At 47.5% G+C, this 21,262-nt stretch overlaps 1 protein-coding gene across 2 annotated transcripts; it reads right to left on the bottom strand.

Moving 5' to 3' along the window:
• Positions 1 to 10,649: 10,649 nt before the first annotated feature.
• On the bottom strand, positions 10,650 to 19,181 carry TLR4 (toll like receptor 4). 2 transcript variants are annotated; one of them, XM_053962417.1, is made up of 3 exons: positions 19,071 to 19,181; positions 18,107 to 18,273; positions 10,650 to 16,765 (listed from the first exon to the last, which is right to left on the bottom strand). In XM_053962417.1, exons 1-3 carry the CDS (start codon positions 19,173 to 19,175, stop codon positions 14,509 to 14,511), a joined length of 2,529 nt encoding a protein of 842 aa, XP_053818392.1. In that variant the 5' UTR covers positions 19,176 to 19,181; the 3' UTR covers positions 10,650 to 14,508. The 2 variants fall into 2 exon arrangements, with proteins under 2 accessions (XP_053818392.1, XP_053818391.1); XM_053962416.1 differs by lacking the exon at positions 19,071 to 19,181 and adding an exon at positions 18,426 to 18,489.
• Positions 19,182 to 21,262: the final 2,081 nt, after the last annotated feature.

Genomic DNA, 21,262 nt, shown 5'->3' on the forward strand with positions numbered 1-21,262 from the left:
ATTCCCCGTGCTGCAGGGCACTAGGAGCATCCCTGGGCTGTCTGCCTGCTGCTGGTGCCAGGGAACAGGGAAGAGTGGGCTCCCTGAGGGCTTTGGACTGTCCTGTTGGGCTTTGGGAGGGGCACAAGAAAGGGGTGGCAATTTTCTCTTCTCATCTCCTCTCTAGGGTCACATTGCCCCCAGCCTGAGCTCCAGGGTGACTCTTGCTGCATTGATTGAGTTTTTCACATCCCTGACAAGCAGAAAGTTCCCTGTCAGCAGCTCCCCCATCTCCTGGAGCACTTGCATAAACATGCAGCTTTCCATCCTCATTCTGCACGAGTGGACACCTCTCAGCACGCTGAAGGGACAGTCTCTGTTAACCCCACCTGTCCACTTCCACAGCCTGATCCTTCCTACCACACCTGGAGCACATCTGGGAGCCACTTGTGCAGAACACAGCCCAAGCCCAGCTCCTTTCCACCAAGCCAGCTCCATCTCACCTTGCTTGTGGTGTGCCAGCCCAGGTCTGACTTCCAGCCATCCTCCAAGGGCTCAGGGTGGTTATCACACCCCATTTGCAAGGTTTTGCTGGGTGGGAGAAGGGAAAGCAAAGTCATTGTAGAATGAGAGATCCCTCCAGGTGCAGGTTTTATCATCATAGTTGTGTCTGTGGTGGCTCTGTCAGGGCTCCCTGGCACCAAGGGACACAGAAACTTTGGGACTGTCCCCCAGGGCTGGTTGTGGTCACTCACGGCTCCCAGTTCAGTGGAACAGGCTTAGGCTTCCAATGTTTTAGGAGCACCACAAGACAGGTTTGAGCTGAAAATTTCTACCACCCTCTCCTGGCTTCTGTTGGTTTTGCAATCAGTTCAACCCAGAGGTCACCTATGATTAATAAAAGGAAAGGAGATGAAGGAGGCCTTTGTTTTTCATCCAGGTGTGTGCCAGGGAGCAGCCTGGTGTGCCTGTCTGGGAGGAAGAAGCTGTGCTTCCCACCAAGGAAGGGCAAGTGTTTGTTTGGATAAAACAACCAAGAAAAGTACTGCCTAAACAGACTCCAAGTAGTCACAGATCCCTTCTGCTCCCCCAGGAATTCTGGTCTTTTTGGGGTTGTTCTCCTGTGCTTTCAGACAGAGCAGGGCTACAGCTGCTGCCAGGGTGGGGATCAGGGCTCTGCCTTTCATCCCTTCCATGGTGCTTCAGTTTCCTCATCCTGCTGGTGCCAGCCAAGGAATTTGTGAAGATGGTCATGGTATCAGTTGAGAAGGGTTCTCAGACCCTTGGAGTGAAGAATTGAGGACAAATATGATCTAAATAAAAGACTTTTTAAAAATGTGAAGCACAGAAAGAGGATTTTTGCAAGCCAAGCAAAACAGGCTGTGCTATTCTCATCCCACCCCTGCCATGGGCAGGGACACCTTCCACTACCCCAGGTTGCTCCAAGCCCCATCCAGCCTGGACTTGGACACTTCCATGGATGGGGCAGGGACAGTTTTCTCCCTCCCAACACCAGTTTTGTTCCCCAGGCTGGGTCAGAAGCAAAAAGGGGCAACCTCACAGGGAAAGGCACAGCCCCACACTGCCATCAGTGAGCCCAGAGAGCCCTTGGAACTTGGAGGTTTTGTTGTTCCTTGATGCAAAATAAAATTAAGAAGAAAAAATTGTCAGCAAATTGGAGGGGCTCCAGCAAAAGGAGATAAAGATGATTAAGGGTTTAGAAGGATTGACCTATGAAGAAAGATTAAAGGAACTAATTATGTACAGCTCAGATAAAGGATGAGTAAAGAGGTGATTTAATAATGCCCTGCAAATACTCAGGAAGGTGTCAACAGTAAAGCAGGGGGAGGAATTATTTAGAGTCCTTCCCCAAGGAACAACACAAGTGATGCAATGAAAGGGGAAGGTGACATGGGACATTGGCACAACACAGACAAAACCAGAGATTTCTCTCAGGAGCAGCAAGTGAGTTAGGAGCACAAATCCCATGGAAACTCTGCCCTTCAATCCCTAAATGATCAAAGAATGCATTTTCAAAGGTGTTTAGGTGCTTAAAGGTGCAGGCAAGTCCTCTAATAGGATTTTAAAGTGCATCTAAGCAGGTTTCAACGGGAATTAGGCACTTAAATAACTTGAACAGTTCCACCAGTTGCTTACTCATATCCTTGCACGAAACAACTGGAAGGTCTGGCTGTAGGACTCAGCAGAAATCCCCCAGTAGGAGATCAGGCCTGAATCCCAAGCTGCTGGAGCAGAATGAGGGTGGTGTGCAGGAGGAAACCATCCTGCCTCGTCAGGGCATTGTGCATTGATCTGCACAGTCGATTTGAAAGTCAATGAGATTTAGACTCTCAGGCCCATTAAAATAAAAATTCTAAAATGCCTTTGGCACTTCAGCACCTTGGTCAGTTGGGCAAGTCCTTGTGCAGGTTATCAGTGAACAGAGCCAGGGTGACAGAGCTGTCCCAAAACAGCGTGGTCACCTTGTGCTCCTGTGGAATGTGACCAGCACTCCAGGGAAACATGTTCTATTTTTTCTGTGCTGCAATTAAGCCATCCATGTTTTCTTGGGGACAGGGGGATATTTTCCCCCTGTAAAAATAATCACCTGGATGGAGGAGGGCTGGGAAGGCACTAAAGGAGAGGCAGGATGACGATGGAAATTGAGAGTCAAGAGAGTCCCAGCATGAAAATCCCACATGAGTTTGCAGCTAAAAAAACTGAAAAAACAAACAAATAAACAAACAAACAAACAAAAAACCCACTGCAAAACACTATGTGAAAATATAGGGATGGAATTTCAAGTGTGGACTTAGAAGAGAATTACTGACCCCAAAGCTTTCGTCCCAGTGCCTCATGCAGACAGGACTTCAAGACCAAGACTTCAAGACCAATCTGCTCTCCAAGGAGCTCAGCCAGCAATGCCTGTTTGGAGGGGCTCTCTGGTGTCAGGCATAGAGATTCCCCTAGCCACTTGCCTGGCTGCTCTCCTGGACAGCAAAGTCCCAGAGAAGGTCACTGAATTCCCACTAAAAGCCCTCCAGATCCTTGGGACAACTCCAGCAGCGCACTGTAGATGGTCATGGTGAACTCACATCTCTGCCCCAAGCCCAGAAGCACAACATATGTGAAGCACTGCTGCCTTCTGACTGTTCCCAAATACACATACAAATACTTCAAAAAAGGGAAAAAACAACCAAAAAAAAACCAACCAAAAAAAAAAAAAACCAAAAAAAAAAAGAAAACCAGCCCAAATTGCCAAATCCTGAGCTCAGCCAATCCCCAGCCAAACCCAAAGCTCTCACAGCTGCAAGTTTAGATTCCAGAGGAGAATTTTGAACACAGTCATTACACAAGGAAAGGTGAGAGGAGAGAGGCTGTGACTCGTTCTTATTATTGCCCTGAAGGGCTTTTCAGGGCAAATATTCCAGCGACACTTTTCATTAAACCACAAACTTGTCATTTTAGCCTAGTGTATATATAAATACACATACATATATGTATTTTCAAGTAATTACTTCAAAACAGGGAGGTGTTTGGAAGACTAGTTTAACTCTTTTGTAGCACTTGAGTCCACTTGAAATTATATGAGAGAGGAAAGTTAAATATGAAGATAAATGCATAAATGGCCAGAGTTGCTATGGAAATGGGAGAGGATGGAAATTGAAAGTCAATAGAGGACTAACTTGCTGTTCAATTTTAAAAATAGTCTTTCTATACAGAAAGGGAACATTTCTCAAATCCCTGTTGGCCTGTATTATACAAAATGGGAGGTGGTTTTGTGGCTGGGTACATCAATTTAATGCTGCATGCTCCACCTGCAGCCTGTATGGTCCATGGTACATCCTAAGTGGGACTTTCCTCAGGTGCCAATCTCCATTTGAGCTCCAGAGCCCTGGTACTAAATGCCAGCATGAAAAGCACAGATATATGAGTGAAACTGTGGGGTGTAATGACAAATAATTTGTAGGGATTTCAGGTCGGTTCTGTTTATTTTTTAACATAATTCCCCATGGAAAGAAGGTTTACCAGACTGGGCTGGTTGCCCCATGGCACTGCACAATAGCTTTCCAAACCTGCTGGCCTGCAATCAGATTTGATGGAAGAAGAAGCATCTCTGAGGAATGAAGTCCTAACAAGCTTTCTAAAGTAGGATATTCTCAAATGAGCACTTTCTGCCATTGCCCTTCCATTTTCCATCCCACTCCCAGGGTGTGAGATGAGCTCAGACAGAGAATCCACATGGGAGACGACCGTGGAAAGCCAGAATTCCTCTGTTCCACCGCTTCCAAAGCCCCTTGTTTTATGAAGATAAATGTAATACACTTCCCTGGTTCCTTTCAGAGAGGGAGAGCAAATTATATTTGAACAGCGTCAAACCCCATCCATGAGCAGCATACCAAGAGGACAGTGGGGCTTTGCTTCCACCAGCCCACACCTCACTCTCCCTCTCCATCCCCAGACACTTCTGAGGCTTCTTGGTACATTTATTCACCTCCAAAATGTAGGTGAATTAACCCTTTTGGCACTGACAGCCCAGAGCTCACAGCTCATCGTATCCCACACCCCACGGACTTGACTCTTTCAGCCTCTTGGTCTTCTCTGCCTGTTTGCTTCCCCCACCTCTTACTCTGTGGTGCCCAGAAGCTGCAGGCAACCCCTTCCCACAGCCCTGGGTGAGAGCACAGCAGTCCTGGGACACGTTCCTGCCCACAATTCCCATGCCATGGACCCCTGTGCCTCTCTGCTCAAAGCACACAAATCTCTCAGCAAATTTCTGACAGTTGGAGGTGTCTCGCTGAGTCAGGTACAGCAAACCTGAAAAAAAAAAACAAAAAACAAACCCTCAACAGACCCAGAAGATGCTGAAATTCAGCCTCCCAAGGCAAAGAGCTGGCACAAGCTTCAGACTTGGCAAGAAGTTTCTGCCTCTTCCTTTCTCTGACTCACATTCTCCAAGTCTAGCTCCATGCCCTTCTGCAAGGGGGGTTGAAAGAATTCCATGGTACCAGCAGGATTCTCACCAACCCCATTTCCCAGCCTGTTGGAAAAAGGCCTTTAAAAATAGTTCCGTGCTGCTGGGTGGGATTTTCTCCTGCAGGTGCTGTGCAACAGCGAGCGAGATGAGATTCTAATCATAGCTGCTTGGCAGAGGGAAGGTTCAGAGTTGAGCCGTGCAGCAGCAGCCTCATTTCCACAGCAATATCACTTTATTCTCTGGGCGTCAGGGGGACACACATTGCTGTCCCTCCCCTGCACCATGTGTGTATAAAGGATGCAAAGAACAGCCACAAAACATGGAGCTGTCACTGCTCCATCGCATCCAGGCACGGAGAGCAGCCTGGCTGGTGCCTGATGCTTCTGCTCTGAGCCCCAGAGAGTTCATCCCACAGGGATGAGGGTCCCTGGGATGGTGGGTGCTGTCCCCTCCAGCTGCAGGGGTGAGGGGAGAGCACTTTCCATCCAAGCAGAGAAATTGGAGCTCAGGGCTGCCTTTCCCTGCTGCATGCCATGGCGTGGCTCTGCACTCACCACTGAGGACTGGCTCTTCCCCACTGCAGCCCCAGCCTGCCCCATTAAAATTCCCCGAGTCATAAAACAAGCAGTTTTCCCAAAGACGAGTCAAGCCTGCCACATTTCTCTCACAGCAAGTTGCCAGAACCCTGCTCAAGGTGTGGGGCTTGCTTGGCTCATTTTCTCTCTCACCAGAGCCTCCTGCTGAACCTGAGCACTCTCTGCCAGGTCCCTTCACTCCGAGCTCTCAGTGCCCAGGAGCAGAAGGTCCCTGCCAGAGCCTCTGCATCTGGATCTCTGCAGAGGAGCTGGCTGGAGTCCTCCACACCCCGGGGATTTCTGACAAGGTCTCCCAGCACAGTCCAGCAAACACCAACCTCAATCTGCTGAAGTTCAGGTGACTGCAGTGCACTGGGGAATTGCAGCACCACCACACCCCACACACAGCAGAACCTCCTCCTTTCATTTTCCTCTTCATCTGGCACCATCTCTACTGAGCTGTGCCCACTGCCCTCTGCCAGCTCTCACCATCAGGGCTGCAGTTGCTCAGTGGTAGTGCTGCCTCACCCACTGATCCTTTGCTGTTTGAATCCAGGCACTTACAGCTTCCTGGAGGCATCACCAGCTGATCTGTAGTTTTCTAAATGGGGGCCCAAGCCAAAATACCACTCCAGGGACCCTCCCCAGCGTGAACAAATGCTGGGGCAGCTCAGGAAGGGATGCACTTTGGCCCAGCATTTATCTTCTCTGGATGTTTTGCCTGCTGTTCCTCTCCAAGTCGAGCTCCTTGCCAAGCCCCAGGTTTTATAAGGCCATTCGCTGCAATAATGAAGTCTGTGTTGCTTTGAGGACATGGAATCAGCCTGGGTGCACTCAACCCAACAACCTGGCATGACTGAGGAGCTTTTGGGGATGTCTGGACCCATGCCAGGCCAGCTCTGATCTGGATGGGTGGGTGCCCAACCTGGAGCATCAATCCTGCACCGCCTTGGCGTCCTCTGAAGCCCACCCAGGCTTGTGCCTGCTCCCTGCAGGATCTGCAGGAGAGTCTGATGGAGCCATGGTGAGAAGTGACAGCCATCAGCTGCACTGGGGCAGCCACCCCACCCTCGGGGGATGTTTTCTGAAACAGAGATTATTGCTACATAATGACACCTTCATGTCACCACAGCCAGGAAACCACGGGTGACAGAGTCACCCCAGCGTGACCACACTACCATGACATCTCTTCACTGCACCCTTCCACGTCCACAGATGTTTTATCAGCTGCCTGACAGGCCTGGCACACCCTGTCTCAGAGCTGTGCTGTCCTTACCAGCAGCAAAGCCATTAAGCCCCCTGTGCAGCCCCATATGCATTCGCTTCATGCCTTTAATCCTGACAGCCCAAGTAAATTCCCCCTGAAAAGAAAACCCTTGTTCCCCCTCCTCGAGCTGCTGCTTTTTGCTAAATGTCATTAAAAGCAGAACCCACGGTAACATCAGTCCTTGCTGAAGGTTGAAACCACCTTGACTGTAATCTTGGCTTGGCACTGGATGGAAAAAAAAAAAAAAAAAAAAAAAAAAAAAAGCAGATACTTCTTCTACTTCTCTGTCAGCTCCACTTTGCATCAAAATCTCCTTTGTATGTCACAGAGCTATTAAAGTTGTGGATTGTGGCTGGGCTCTGTGTGTGGACGTGTGTGTGTCTGTGCCTGTGTCTCAGAAACTGGGTCACCCGGAGAGCGCTCCATGAAAACACTGCCCTGACAAATCCAGGCTGGCAAGACTCAAAGATGCCCCTTATAATGTTTTTCTGCCTCCCATCATGCTTTGAAATGAGCAAATAATACTACTTTCCACTGTATTTTTGTATCTTTTATTCAGGAGCTTCCTGAGGTAAATAACCTCAGGCAGGCAAATCCAAGGGGATGCTCCTATCTCTCTTGCTGTCTTCTCACACTGAAATCATGATATACTTTGCTTTCATGATGCTCTTTATAAAACATTCATTTTTTTTTCCAGGAGAAATGGCTATCAAGGAGGGCAAGAAACTGCACACTTTTGGCTCAGGCTTCAGTCTCAGCATTTTGTCATCCTTCTCTCCCTGTCACTGCCCCAGAGGTGACAGGAGGGCACCTCCAGAGCCCACAGCACCTCCCCATCACCCAGGGGACCCCCGTGGCCATCACCCCAGCCAGAGCAGAGGGTGGCTTCTCACCAGGGCCCTTTTAGCAGGCAGACATCCTGTAATTCCCATCAGGGCTCTGAATGGCACAGCTTGGGCAGTTTCAGTGCTCAGCACCCAGCGAAATCCAGGCTGCTGGAGGGGGCAAGAGGTGTGGAAGTGAAAGTTGCTGACTCCATGCAGGACAGAAAGACGTGGGCCACAATCTCAGGAGGAGCTGAGAGGGGGAAGCCTGTGGGTTTTCTTATTAACAGCTTATTTGAATATTTACAGTATGAGAGAAGAGATGGCAGGAAGAAATATCTGGGCAGGGAAGGCTTTTCTGCTAAGTAGAATTTCAAAGAGGGTCGTGGGGGCCAAATACTACTCTTTATTTGTGCTACTCTCAGTGCACTTATTTCCCCTAAAGAAAGCAAAACTTAAGTGACCACAAATAGAACCAGTGACAGGAAAGGGGATGGAAGGCTCTGGCTACAGACAGACATCTGCTGGCCTGGGGGAGAGCTGTAGAGGAGGATTTCAAAATCCCAGGCCTAGGGAAATGGAGTTGAGGAACAGAAAGTGCCTTTTCATGGGCTCTGATCTAGACCCTGTCTGTCAGCGCTGCACTCCGGTAAAGCACAGCGTGCAGGTTGTGAACCCCATTTCACCAACAGGAAAGCAGAGCAGGGCAGAGATAACAGGCAGCATTCATCATCCGAGGGGCTTGGCAGCACCCAGAGCCAGGCAGGGGTGGTAGAGAGCCCTTCCCAGCAGACTGCTCTGCTTGGGAAAGAAACAGAGGGACTGCAGTGTGGGAGCAGGGGAGGGGCACAGGCTCCCAGCACATCCATGGTGAGACATGGAAAGGAGAGGGAGTTCCAGAGGGGCAGCTGAACCACTCAGAGCACCCCATATCGGGCAAGTTTGGGGTTGGTTTGGGTCGCTTAGGAGTAGAAGTGCCCCAGGAGCCCGTGGTGGATGGGTGGGTGTGTTCAGCTGGACCAGCAGGCTGTAGGGAGGGGACACGGGGTGTCACTCCCCCCAAGCCCGCTCCGTGTCCTCTGGTTAATGTATTCAGCGGTGAGTTTAGGGGATCTCAGGAGAATGAATTGTCACAGCGTTGGAAGCAGGAGATGGCAGGGGAATTACTGCTAATCCTTTCTTGTGGGACACAACACTCCAAAGGATTTAAAGGCTATTCAAAAATGTAGAAAAAGAAGAAGCGACAAGGACACCCCTCCCTCTTTCTTACGTTTTAGGTTGGTCACTTGCTGCTGGCTGCGAAAGACAGAAAAGAGAAACTTCCAGGAGAGGAAAGGGACGAGAGGGAGAGAAGAAAAGATGAAGAATGAAGATTAGATCTGGAGAAAAGCCGATCTTACCCTCTCAGGGAGTGTAGGCTGCAATTAAATCTCTTTTGTCTAACAATACCCTATTGTTATTTGCGTTGTAGTACTCCAGATGCTGCGATAAGGGATGAAGGAGCTGCAGGCAGGGGAAGCTGCAGTTGTCATCCTTGAAAATCCTCTGGCTGGAGGGCCGTGGGCCCCAATCCTATGGGGTGTCCCTTTACCTCAGCTGAGGATCTCCCCATCACCAATAATAAATGTATTTTGAACAGCTCTGGTGGAAGGATTTTGGAAGTGTGGCGTTTGAATATCCTCTCCCTGCTGTTTGATTGGTAGACTTGGTCAAGGGTTTGGTCACACAAAAGGTGTGTGACCAAAGGTCACTCCCTCTGTATTTTGGATAGGCTGGCAGGCACCAAGGCAGGTCTGGGCTGGGCTTCTTTTGCCTTCCAGAGATGCCGAGGTTCTTTCATCCCAGTCACCTGTCTGTGGCAAGCACATTTCTCTCTCTCTCAGGACTTTTTATTGAGGTGCACAGAGAGAAATGAAAGAGAAAACAATTTCTATTTCTGCTCCTTGTTTTTCTCTTGTGGAATGTGTTTGGAGAATTGTTTACCCAGAGTGAGTGCTTGGTTGGATCATGGTGGATTGTTTGGGCCTGATGGCCAGTCGGATCCACCTGTGTCTGGGCTCTGGAGAACAGGGTCACAAGTTGTGAGTTAGTTAGATATGATAGTTAGAGAAAGTAGCATGTAGTTTTTAGTATCCTCTTTTATATAGTATATTAATGTATTATAGCATAATTATAATAAAGCAATCATTCAGCCTTCTGAACTGGAGTTAGACATCATCATTCTTCCCATTGGGTTCGCCGACATCTACAACCACCTATCCTTGCTGGACCCCAAGGGCTCCATCCTGTCCCCTTCAAAGCATGGCTGGTACCCATGCAATGCTCATTTCCATCCCTCTGATTATCACTACAGACTCACCACAAACCTTCTGCATGCAGGTGCTCTGGTTAGTGCTGGAAACCCTGGGACCACGCCACCTCCAGCATTTGGGATCCACACAGCTAAACTGTGGCCTCCTCCCCCCCTGAGATCCTGCACTAGTACCTTCCCTGCTCATTTTCTTCCTTTTTCTGGCTTTCCAGGTGTTTCAGCAGAGCTGCCCTCAGTTATGCAATGCTCCTCTGTGTGTTCAGAGCAGCACGGCCAGGCCCAGGCTGGTGCATTATCGACTGTGCCCTCTGGGTGACCTTGAGGCTGAGGAAGGTGAGAGCTCCTGGCAGATGGGCTCCTCTCTGCAAACCGTGCTTTGCTGTCATGTGTCCCAATTCCCAGCCTGAGCTGGTGATGGCAAGGAACGACTTATTAAGGAATTGCTTCTTTCCTCCCCTGTTCAGCTGCTCTCAGGCAGGTCCTATCGATCCACTGCACCTACTCAAGATGTTTTGCAGAAGGCACTTAGTGAAATTCATTCCAGGGGTTTTCAGTGGTTTTTGCTGCCTGGACTGCACGTGGGGCACGGGCAGGTGAAGGTTTGACTCTGAGAGGGTCACGGTAAGAGCTGTCAGAGAAGAGGAATTTCCATTTTGCCAAACATACTTTTCAGCATGTTACCAAAAAAAAAAAAAAAAAAAAAAATCCCACAAAACAAAATCCAGGGTTTTTATTTTTGTGTGTGGGAAATATTTTCACATTTTGGTGTTGTTTTGGGAGGCTAGTCATATTGTGTAAATAGAAACAAATTTTTAAATGAAAAGGTACTCTGAAAAACAACAGCATAAGCCTAAGTAGACATTTTTTAAAATAACATTGTGGAACAATTTAACTTTTATTAGAAATCCCTTTCTCAGCCCCTCTAAACCATTTTTTAAAATCACTGTTTCCATTAAAAAATATCTGTTCCAAAATTACATGCAACAGTAAACCAGAAACTCTGCTGTGACAATTCCCATTCCATAGATTCACCATGCTACCTCATTAAATTGCAGAAACCACATACAAAATAGCATTTCCCAAAGGACAAATGCTCTCTCTGAGAAGTTTCAACCTGTTCCTGTCAAGTACCAGTCGGTCCAGGGAAAGCAGGTGCTTTTCCTCATTCTGCTGGGTTTTTAAGTGCCACTGGAAATCTGTGCTCCTGCCCAGGGGTCCAGGGGAGCATTCCTGCAGTGCTGCTCCTGCAGCCAGCCAGACCCACAGGCTGCACATGGCTCTGGTTTCCAGCTTTTCCAGCTGCTGCAGTGTGGGAGCACTACAGAGATTTTTGAAGGAGTTTTGAATGAGTTAGAGACAGGACCTCTGAATTGTTTTTGATGATGCAATTTATTTTTCTTATCTTCTGAATAGGCAGGAAGGGTGAGCTCAGCTCACATCTTTACCCCATGGTTCAGAAGGTCACAAGACCCCCCAGTTACAAGACCTTTTAAGGATTTATTGACCAATAAAACACTACCAACAAGGATATTTCTGGTTTTGACCCAGTCCTTAAATATTTCATCTTATGGACCCATGCTACAGTGTGAGCTTTCTTAGCCAATCATGTTATGACACACAAAGCTACAGTGCTGCATTCTGAACTCCTTGAACTCCTTTCTAACTACTTTTATTTTTATATCTTAAACTCTAAACTTTCCTTTCCTTAGCTTAATGTCTCCCTGCTTTAAACTACAACTCCACATTCTCTCTCTTCTAGCACCTGAGTTTGGAAGCCTTTTCCAAGGTCTCAGATCAAATCCTGTGTTTAATTCTAAGCTTTGGCTTCCAGGCCCAAAGTTGTGAGAATTCCCAGCATTTTGGGTTCCAACAGAGCACCAAAGCAATCACACTAATGAGGGCACACTCTGCTCAGAGCCCTCGCTGCAAAGCACAGCTTGGTGACAGTGCCAGCACACCAGGATGTCCTGCCCCAGGGACAGCACCCTCCACAAGGCAAGGAGGTCCAGAGCTGCAGCTGTCCTGGCATTTTGCATGGGTTAAATGAAGCTCAGAGTGAAATCAGGGCAAGTTCCCATTGCAAATGGAATAGCTTAGATGGAACAGCCCTTTGGAGCTTTGTCTCCATCTGTTTTTATGACCTGGGCAAAAGAGATGTTTCAATAACTGGAATATTTTCAGATATTTACATGAGAGATTAATGCAGACCTGCATGGGTGTTTGCTTGGCTGCTCATTTTTTTCACCCAGTGAGTAAATCCTATCAAAGCCACTTGCTGCAGAGTGGGCAGTTTCAAACAGTGCATGCCAGCAGCTTTGGAAATATGAGAATGTTGAGCTTTCCTTTGGACATTTGCTTCCTACTATAAGACAAATGAGTTTGTGTGTTTCTGTGGGAACCACAATATTCCCCCATTTATAGTACTGGGGAAAGCTGTTTTGAATATTCAAAAAAAAAAATCTACTGTTTCTCTGCTGGGTAAATGGTGAAAATACAATTCTTCACATAGCCTTGTCCATCTTGGACTCATAAACCTCAGCACTGCCTGGGCTGGTCCCAGAATCACAGAGTGGGTCAGGCTGGAAGGGACCACAGAGGAGCAGCTGAAGTTATGATGGGTTTTGTGGCTTTTTCTTGGACAATAAGGAAGCCAGGGGCAACTCACGTATCATGTCTGCTGTGGAGACTCTGAATAGGAAGAGAAAAACAAATGACCAGTTTCTTTTAAAGTTGTACTGGTGGGAGCCTCATCTCAGCATCACTCCAGCTCTCCTAAAATTGCTTTGATATTCAAAAAAACACTGACTTTTTAAACAATACTGTCCTAAATCCCTTTTATAAATGCCCAGAACCACTCTCAGGCTTTCTGAAACTCATTGTTATAATTACAATCAAGAATCATAGGACTCTGTGCTTTGTGCCAGAAATACACATCCACTGAATTGTTTGCAGAGGAGCCACAGAGAGGAAGAGTGAAGGAGAAATGCGGCTTCAGTGCTGCTCAATTCAGGAGCAGGAACTCCCACTCTATTTAATTTTTCCTCTTTTGTTTCCCAATTTAACTTGGAGCTGCTGAAATTCAAGCTAATCTTTGCTTTGTCCTCTGTGCTCTCCTTTGGCCTCAGTCCAGGGAGCCTCAAGATTCACTCTCCCCCACCATCTCCAGCAGCTTCCTGGAGGAGGAAGAGGAAGGTTGGGGTGGAAAGGTGAGGAGGAAGGTCTACAGGACCCATCAATGCCAGCAAAGGCATTGAACTTCAATTTGGGAATTGCTGGAACAGCATTTAGCAGATCCAGAACAAACTCTCTGGGCAAAGGAATGCAGCATCAAGTGTAGTTGTATTAAATCTTCATCTCCTGGGTCACAAAAAAAGCTTAGGGGGGGCTGTGGGGAGTTTTGGTAGTGTTGTCTGACACAGGACATAGGGAGGGAGCTGTGATTCAACTTTTGCCAGCACTGTTCAGCTAACCCAGGCTTTCCCCCTCTATCTCTTCTCCCTGCAAAATGCCAGGCATGTTCTCAGTGAAACAAAAGCAAAAACTCCCCCACCCAGTGCTGCTCCAGGTGGCAGCTGACCCCTGGGAAAGGCTGAGAGACAGGCAGCTCTGAACCCCATTTCAAACCCTGGAGGCTCTTGCAGCACCTTCCAACAGTGAATTAAGGCTGGTCCAGAGAGTGAAAAAGCTTAATCTAGAACTGTCTGGCTGTAAGCATTGAAACATTTCATTCAGGCTCAATTTTGCTTGTTTAGGGCAGTCCCAGAGCATATCCACAAACACTGGATGAGTAGAAGCAGTGGGAGCAAAGAACTATTTCAGTTTAGAGGTGTTACACATTTCTTGTCCCCCCAAGAAAACTCAAAAACGCCCTCTCCAATGCTATATAATCTGGATATAAGTAAGATTTTCAGGTGATGGTTTCAATATTTAGCTTTGGTCTAAAGAAAACTGAAAGAAACATGTTGGGCAAATTTCCCAACCACAGAAACCTCCCTCCCTGATGACAAAACTACTCAGGTTCCCTGAGCAGCTGCCAGTTGGGCTGTAGGATGCCCCATTGCTCCCTGGAGGGCTTGTCCCAAGTTACTGTACCTGCAGAGGCAGGCACATGACTTTCAGAATCCAAACCTCGTTTCTGTTTCACAAAGTTTTTAGAGCTGAAAATCCTGTGTCTTTACTCTGCCTTTGAGGTTCTGGGGTCCACTCAAAGCAACAGACTGTGAAGTTCCTCTGGGTAAATGGTCTCAGGACCCAAATCCAGTTTCAGAAGCAGCCAGATGACCGTAAGAGCACTGGTCTGCTCCTATACCCACCAAACCTGAGGTATTGCTGGGCCACCTGTGGGTGACAGCCATGACCAAACACGGAGCTCAGGCAGCTCTTCTGACCCTTGTCACTCCTTAACTTGCAAATTTCCTTGAGAGAAGGTGACCAGCAAGGCAGGAATTTCTGTAGTGATGTGGCAGTGGCTCCATCCGCCCCCTCTGACTCTGAGCAGCTGAGAAGAACCAGCTTCTCAGCGCCATCCAGCAGGCCAGGAGGGCAGACAGGGCAGGAAGAACCCTTCTTTCTCTTCACATGAGTTTTGCCTCCTCATGATTCCAATTTTTTCCTTCCAGCAGCACTCCTGTCAGCTGCCTCCAGAAGATGTGCTTGCTTATTTCCTTGTCTTTCCACTCCAGGTAGGTGTTCCTCCTCAGGTACCGAGACAGCCCCAGCCTCTGCCTCAGCAGGGCCTTATTCACATCTTCCAGCACAATCATGATGATCCCAGCCTTTCCCTCCACCAGCTGCCAGGACTGGGCAATGTCAAACTCAAAGCTGCACCACTTGCTCTCCAGGAAGTCAGTGGAGATGACTGCGATGACATGCCTGCTACTGAGAAAACCCTCCTGGATGATATTGGTGACAATGGGTATCCCTGGCAGGAAGTCCCTGTAGTACAGACACAGGTGGAAGGGAGGTGTTCCTCCTTCCAAGGGTTCCACCAGCTCCTTTGTCACCCACTCCTGGTCTTTGCTGGAGTGGATGACAAAGGCATCGTAGGTGTCACCTCTTTCTGCGTAGTGTTTGCACCCACAGAGCAGCACCACGGAGTAGTAGAGCTGGAAGTAGTACTTGTAAACCAGGAAGAGGAGCACCACTATACAGAGCAGCGCAACCACTGAGGAGGCAGCTTTGCCTGCACTGATGTGGCAGGAGGACAGATCAAAGCTTGGCAGGCTCACGTTGGCCACGTACGAGGGAGTGTGGCACAGCATCAGCTCCTTGTTCTGCAGCAGCTCCTGCTTCTCCTTGACCCATTTCAGAAAGTCCAGGTACACACAGGAGCAATCAAAGAGATTTTGAGAGATATCCAGCAGGACCAGGCTGTCAGGCAGGATTTCCCTGGCTGGGTCCAACAGAACAGTCAGCTGGTTTCTGCTGAAATCCAGGACTCTGAGGGCTTGCAGTGGCTGGTAGACTCCAGGGTCAAAAGTCAGGAGCTTATTGTTGCTGATGTTTAGCTCTTTTAGTTCAGACAGGGCATCAAAAGTACTTTGATCCACATGTTCTAATTTGCAGCTTGAAATATCCAAGGTGTGGAGGTGACTTAGGTTTTTGAAGTTATTTGCCAGCTTATTGTCTGCAAAGGAGTTTCCTGCCATCTTGAGCACTTGCAAAGAGTTCAAGCCACAAAATGTACACTGGGATTTAACTTCGGTTTTGGTGTGGGAAATATCAAGGTAAATCAGTCTCTGAAGGGACAGAAATACAGGGTAGGAGCCAGGACCAAATAAAGTTGTGTGCTGAAGGTCCAAATATAACAAATTCTTCACATTAACGAAATCTCCCGTCAATCTGATATTATAATTGAAGCTTAAGTTCAAGTGTTTCAAATTTGGACAATTTTGAAACTGAGGGGAACAGCATCTGCTGAAGGTGAGTCTGTTCTCACTCAAATCAATGACCTCCAGGTTACTGAGACCGTCAAATTTTTGCTCAAAGTTTTTGAGATCTCTGTTCTTGGTGATACGAAGCACTCTCAGCTCCTTGAAAAGTGACAGCTTCTGGGCAGGCAAATCCTCAAAACTGCATTTCTTGCATTCCAGCTGTTTCACTTTAGACCACAAAGGAACCTGTGATATCTCCTCAAGTCTGAGGTCCACCAGGCGAATAGTGGAGACGTTGCCTACGCAGTTAAAGAGAGTGTCTGTGTCATCCTCAAACTCCCTGAGGCAGATTAAGACAAACTCTTCCATCTGTACGTGGCACAGTCCATTCAAGAGCCCCCTCTCAAAGTCCTGCAGTCCCTCACTGTCGCTGAACCCCCCAACTATGAGTCTGCTGACCTGCAATCCAGCCAGGCCTTGCAGAGAAGTTTGCATCGTGGATTTCTCAAAAGCAGACCTGAGAGCCAGCTCAGCGAGGTGAATCCCGGCAAAGGCCCCCGGCTCTATGGATTTTATGTTGTTCAAGGAAAGCACCAGCGTGAGGTTGAGCCTGGTCCCTTCCCTCAGGGCATCAAGGTCTCCTCTGGAGATAGATGTGATCTTGTTAGAGAAGAAGCTCAGGTGCCTGAGGGAGGTCATGTTGGCAAAATACTTGGGAAGCTTCAATGAAGTAATGCTGTTGTGGCCTAAATTCAGCTCCTGCAGAGTATGCAAGTGGCCAATAGGCAGCTCAGACAGAGAGGTCCTGTTGGTTTCCACCAGAACCAATTTTTTCAGAGATGTTAAGCCATAGAAAGCTGCTTTCCCCAGGTGCTGGAAGGAATTGGCAGTTAAAACCAAGGTGGAAAGTCTGTGGAGATCCATAAAGGAGTTATCTTCTATTGTATGGAGGTGGCACCTGTTGGGCATGAAAAGAAAATACAAATGCTTGAAACACTGTCCCTTCCTTTTCACCAAGTGCTGCTGTGACACCCTCAGGCTCAGCCTCACGCTGGGGGCTGGTTTGGCTGTGCTGTGCTGGGCAGAGCCAGCATCCCTGGATGTGCAGAGGGAACACTCCTCCAGCAGGAGACCTCCTCTCACCTCCTCCTCTCCAACCTTAAATTCAAAGCAAGAGACCTGGAGGCCTGGTGGAGATCAAAAATTGGTGCAGGCAGCAGGAAAGAAGAATCCTAGCCATCAGTTTAGGCCAAAGTGACGTTGTGATGACAATGATGTGATTTTGTGCTCACTTGGAGCTCACATACCTCCAAACAGGGATCGAGGAGGCAGCCTGCCAGTGGGGACAGGACAAATCACTGATGGAAGAACCAACCAGAGCCAGCATTCCCTCACCTCTCACATCCCCCCAGCCCTCTGACTGCCACCTCAGCCACACCTGGGCAGCCCCACTGGCACCAGAGCAGTGCAGCTGTGGCAGAGCTCACAGCTCTGTCAGCACTTGATCTCTGGTGATGATGGTGAGCAGAGCCCAGGCTGTGCTGGCTCTGAAAGGGAAAAGGAAGAGGGGAAAATGAGCGTGGCCCCCTAAGGTTTGTTTGACGTGGGAAGATCCAGAATTTGAGACCCAAATCCATTCTGCAGTGAATCCCAGCAGAATTAGTTTAATAATCCAGGCAGTGCCTCACAGCAAACGTGCTCTGCCACTCAGCCACTTTGGAGCCAGAGCTGTGACGGGGCTGAGTGACATTTCTCAGTGAAACAATTTACCCAGAGAAACTGTTGTCTGAAGTCAATGGAAATTATACATCAATTCAAATTTGCTAATAGGCCTCCCCCATCTCCTCCCCCAGATATGTGAGGAGAAGGGAAAAGAGAATATGTTGATATTTTAAAACAGCCTTTTAGAAAATGAATGCACCTTCATGTTATTTTTTTTAAACTGTGATTAGAAAAACAGCTCACCCAAGATGTTCCACTTCAGAGTTTTTGTAACAGTGAAAAGTCTGACATTTTTCTTGTTCACAGACAAGTGAAACATCTTCCTCCTCCTTCTCACATTGCAACCTACAAGATCAGACTGACAGACCCAGCTCTGAGAGGAGGGTGTGCACTCAGTGACTGGACTAAAAGCTGCACATCACTTCACCACGAGGATGTGCAAAATGACAGACACAGGCACAAAATCACAAGAAAAAAAAAATAAACAGCCAAGACCATTAGACCCCAAAACAAGCCACCATTGTAACCCAGCTGGTGAAGAAAAATGTACCAGTATCCATATAATAGATCCCATTACCTCGAAAGATCCAGAAATTGCAGCTCAGGGACTGATGCAAAATAATTTGACCCCAGTGATTTCAGATTGCTGAAACTGAGGTCCAAGTTCTGGGTGGTGTTTGGGACTCCATCAGGAACTCCAGAGATGTTCAGTCCAGTGCATCTGAAAGCTGTGTTAGGGGTGATCTGTAACAGAGGCAGATCCCATCATGGTCAACATCTGCTCTTCATGAAGTGCCAGAAAATGTCACTGTCAGGAGAGCAGGAGCAGAATGACCCCCCTTTGCAGTGCATTTCTAAAGGAGCTGACCTGAGTTTTAGGAAATAATCTTACGTACCCTAAACATTTTTCTCATTTTAATAGAAGAAGTCCAGGAAGAGCTGCATTTCTTGCTGATTGAAGCTGGGACAAAACTACAGAACAGCTTTCCTTGAGGTTACAGATGAACAAGCAGCAACCTTTGAGAGAGCCAGCAGGACAAGCACTCATGGATGCACTGCATGTCCAGGAACAGCTCTCAGCTCTCTTCCCCTGCACATAACCAGGCAGCTTGAACCAAAGTTGTTCTGCAAGCAAATAATTGTCAGCAAAACTTTGCAAAAGGCAGTTGGTCCGTGTCAGGTACTTGGTGAAATCACTCTACTGCACAAACCAGGCAAAAATCTGTGTTTTGTAGAAATTAGACAAGTTTGGATCCCTTCCAAGGGAAATTTAATCTATTACAATAACTGCACTGCAGCACCCTCAGAGGTTCAGAAAGCCAATGAGAAGAAAAAAATTCTTGCTGCTGGTTCTGGTTCTCAGATGTTTTTGAGACTAGAATTTATTTCAAATACTTCAATCACCTTGATAACAACCTTGGGAAAAAAAAAAAAAAAAGTCTGGGCTTTCCTAAGAAGCTTGAGGCACAAATCTCCCAAGCAAAGACAAAAGTTGCACCAGAGAAACAGAAGGATTTTGTGCTCACTCGGAGCTGACATACCTCCAAACAGGGATCCAGGAGGCAGCCTGCCAGTGGGGATGGGACAAATGCCAGCTGCAGCAGCACCAGGAGTGTCCCCACAGGAAGGGCTCCTCTCCTGGGCATCTTCAGGAGGCCAGAAGTGCAGGAGAAAGGAGCATGGAGAGAGAAACCTGGAGACAGAAACCTCCAGCAGCGCCAGGAGTTGTGTTTCACCACTCCTGCTTCTCACTGCACATCTCTGGGAGTTGCAGAGAACGAGGAAGGAAGTGAAACTTGGTCACTGCCTGGTTTCTACGCACACTCTGGGTGAACTGCTCTTCTTGCAATTGTTTAGAAAGAAAAAAAAAGCCAACAAGAAAAAAAGAAGTAGTGATGGATATAGTTTGGGCTAGAAATTGAAGAGGAATATGGGTTTCATCAGTGCCACTTGACTTGATTGCCTCTGATTAGCTCAGGTCAAATTGGCAAAAAAACCACCCCAAACCAACAGAACATTTTGTGCAATTCTGAGCCCAGTTTCATGCTCCACATCCCATAATTCAAATGCACTGCTTAGAGAGGGTGACACTCTGCCTTTGCATTCCTGCATGCTCCCAGCTTCACCCTTGCAAGCACTGGAGAAGAGCTCAGCTGTGGCAGAGGTTTTCTCAAGCCAGATAAGCACAGGTTTATCTCTGGCCAAGCTCTTGTGAACAAACATCCAGGTTTTATCCATCTGGTTGGACCTTTATTGCAATTATTGCAGGAATACGGCCAGGCACAAGGAGATTCACAGAGTGATCAGAGGTGTGGTCCCAGAAATTCTACCCCTCCCCACCCTTCCCGTGGAAGAAGTTGCTGGGGCAGCAAAAAGGAGAGGCAAAAACACCCTGAGCTGGGCTTAGAGCTGCTCCCTGCCCTGCTCATGCCTGAATCTCTGTTTGATGCCTGCCTACAGAACATCTCAATGCTGAATTCCCAATGCAGACCATTGTTTCGGGAAAAAAGCTTTGTAAAACCTCACTGTGGGCAATATTAATTTAAGTTCAGCTGTGAGCCTTCTAATAAAACTCCCTGCCTTCATTTAGTCTGATAAATGGTCGTGCATTCATGTATCTCCTCCTGTCTTCGTGGAGATAACTAAGAAATGTTACAGGGGATCCAGCCATAGGGTTGCTGGGTATTACCAACACCACATAGACAGAGAAGTGGCAAAAATATGAGACAAGGGTGGAATATTGGTCTAGAGGAAGATGGAATAAAGTGTGACAACTCATGAACGTCTGTGAAAATTGATATTAAATATAAGATGCGATATCAGCCCAGCAAGCAATCCACTTGAAAAGTTTAAAATATTTCAGAGGTGGGGGTTAGACTTTTTTGACAGGTTAGTTGAGAGCCCAAGAGAGATGGGGAAATCCTAAAATAACTGATGATCTCTGCAATAAAAAACACATGGCAGCACAATGGGAGCTAAAACCGACACCCTGATGTGCAGCCAGATAGTGCCCATTAAGCCAGCAGACAAAAAGTTTGTTGAAATTGGGCAAGTTCTACAAAATCCCTGCTCTGAAAAGCCTCTGGTGATTGCAGGTATTTCCTTTTATAGATGGAATCAAAAGTGAATGGAAACAATTGCTGACTGCTTCTGTGCCTGGATTAAGGAAATTGGCAGAGCATCATGTGTCTGCAGAGAGAACAAATGAGTGCATCCCTTAGTATTCAATATGTGGAATGAGGCAATCCACATTTAATTTTTATCTAAAGCTGAGATGAGCCTGAAGTATGCTCCAGAAATTACCATTTCAATGGAGACTTACTGAAGATGCTGAAGAGTTTAGGAGCATCAGAAAATCCCTCCCACAGCCACGCTCAGAGGTCAAGTGGGAAGTGCAGCTTGAAGGGCATTCAAAGGAGGCACTGCTGTTGTCACATGGGACAGTTTCACAGCACACATCCTAATTTTTTCAAGGACAAGTCCTACAGACACTGCAAGGGATGGGGCACTAGCAGAAAACATGCAAGTTAGCAGACTAAACCCAGCCACCAGTTTAGAGAGTCAGTGCTGGTTAAGTTTATGTTGCTCAGCTGGCACACAGCAGCGTGGATAAAGCCATAATGTCTATGTGATTGTTCACAAACACCAAAAGAACAATTTGGAATCCCTTACAGCGACAAGAATAACATCTAAAGACAAACATGATTCACTATTCTGGCAATTTACTGGGATC

Source organism: Vidua chalybeata, chromosome 21, assembly GCF_026979565.1.
Source record: "Vidua chalybeata isolate OUT-0048 chromosome 21, bVidCha1 merged haplotype, whole genome shotgun sequence".
NCBI classification, from domain to species: domain Eukaryota; kingdom Metazoa; phylum Chordata; class Aves; order Passeriformes; family Viduidae; genus Vidua; species Vidua chalybeata.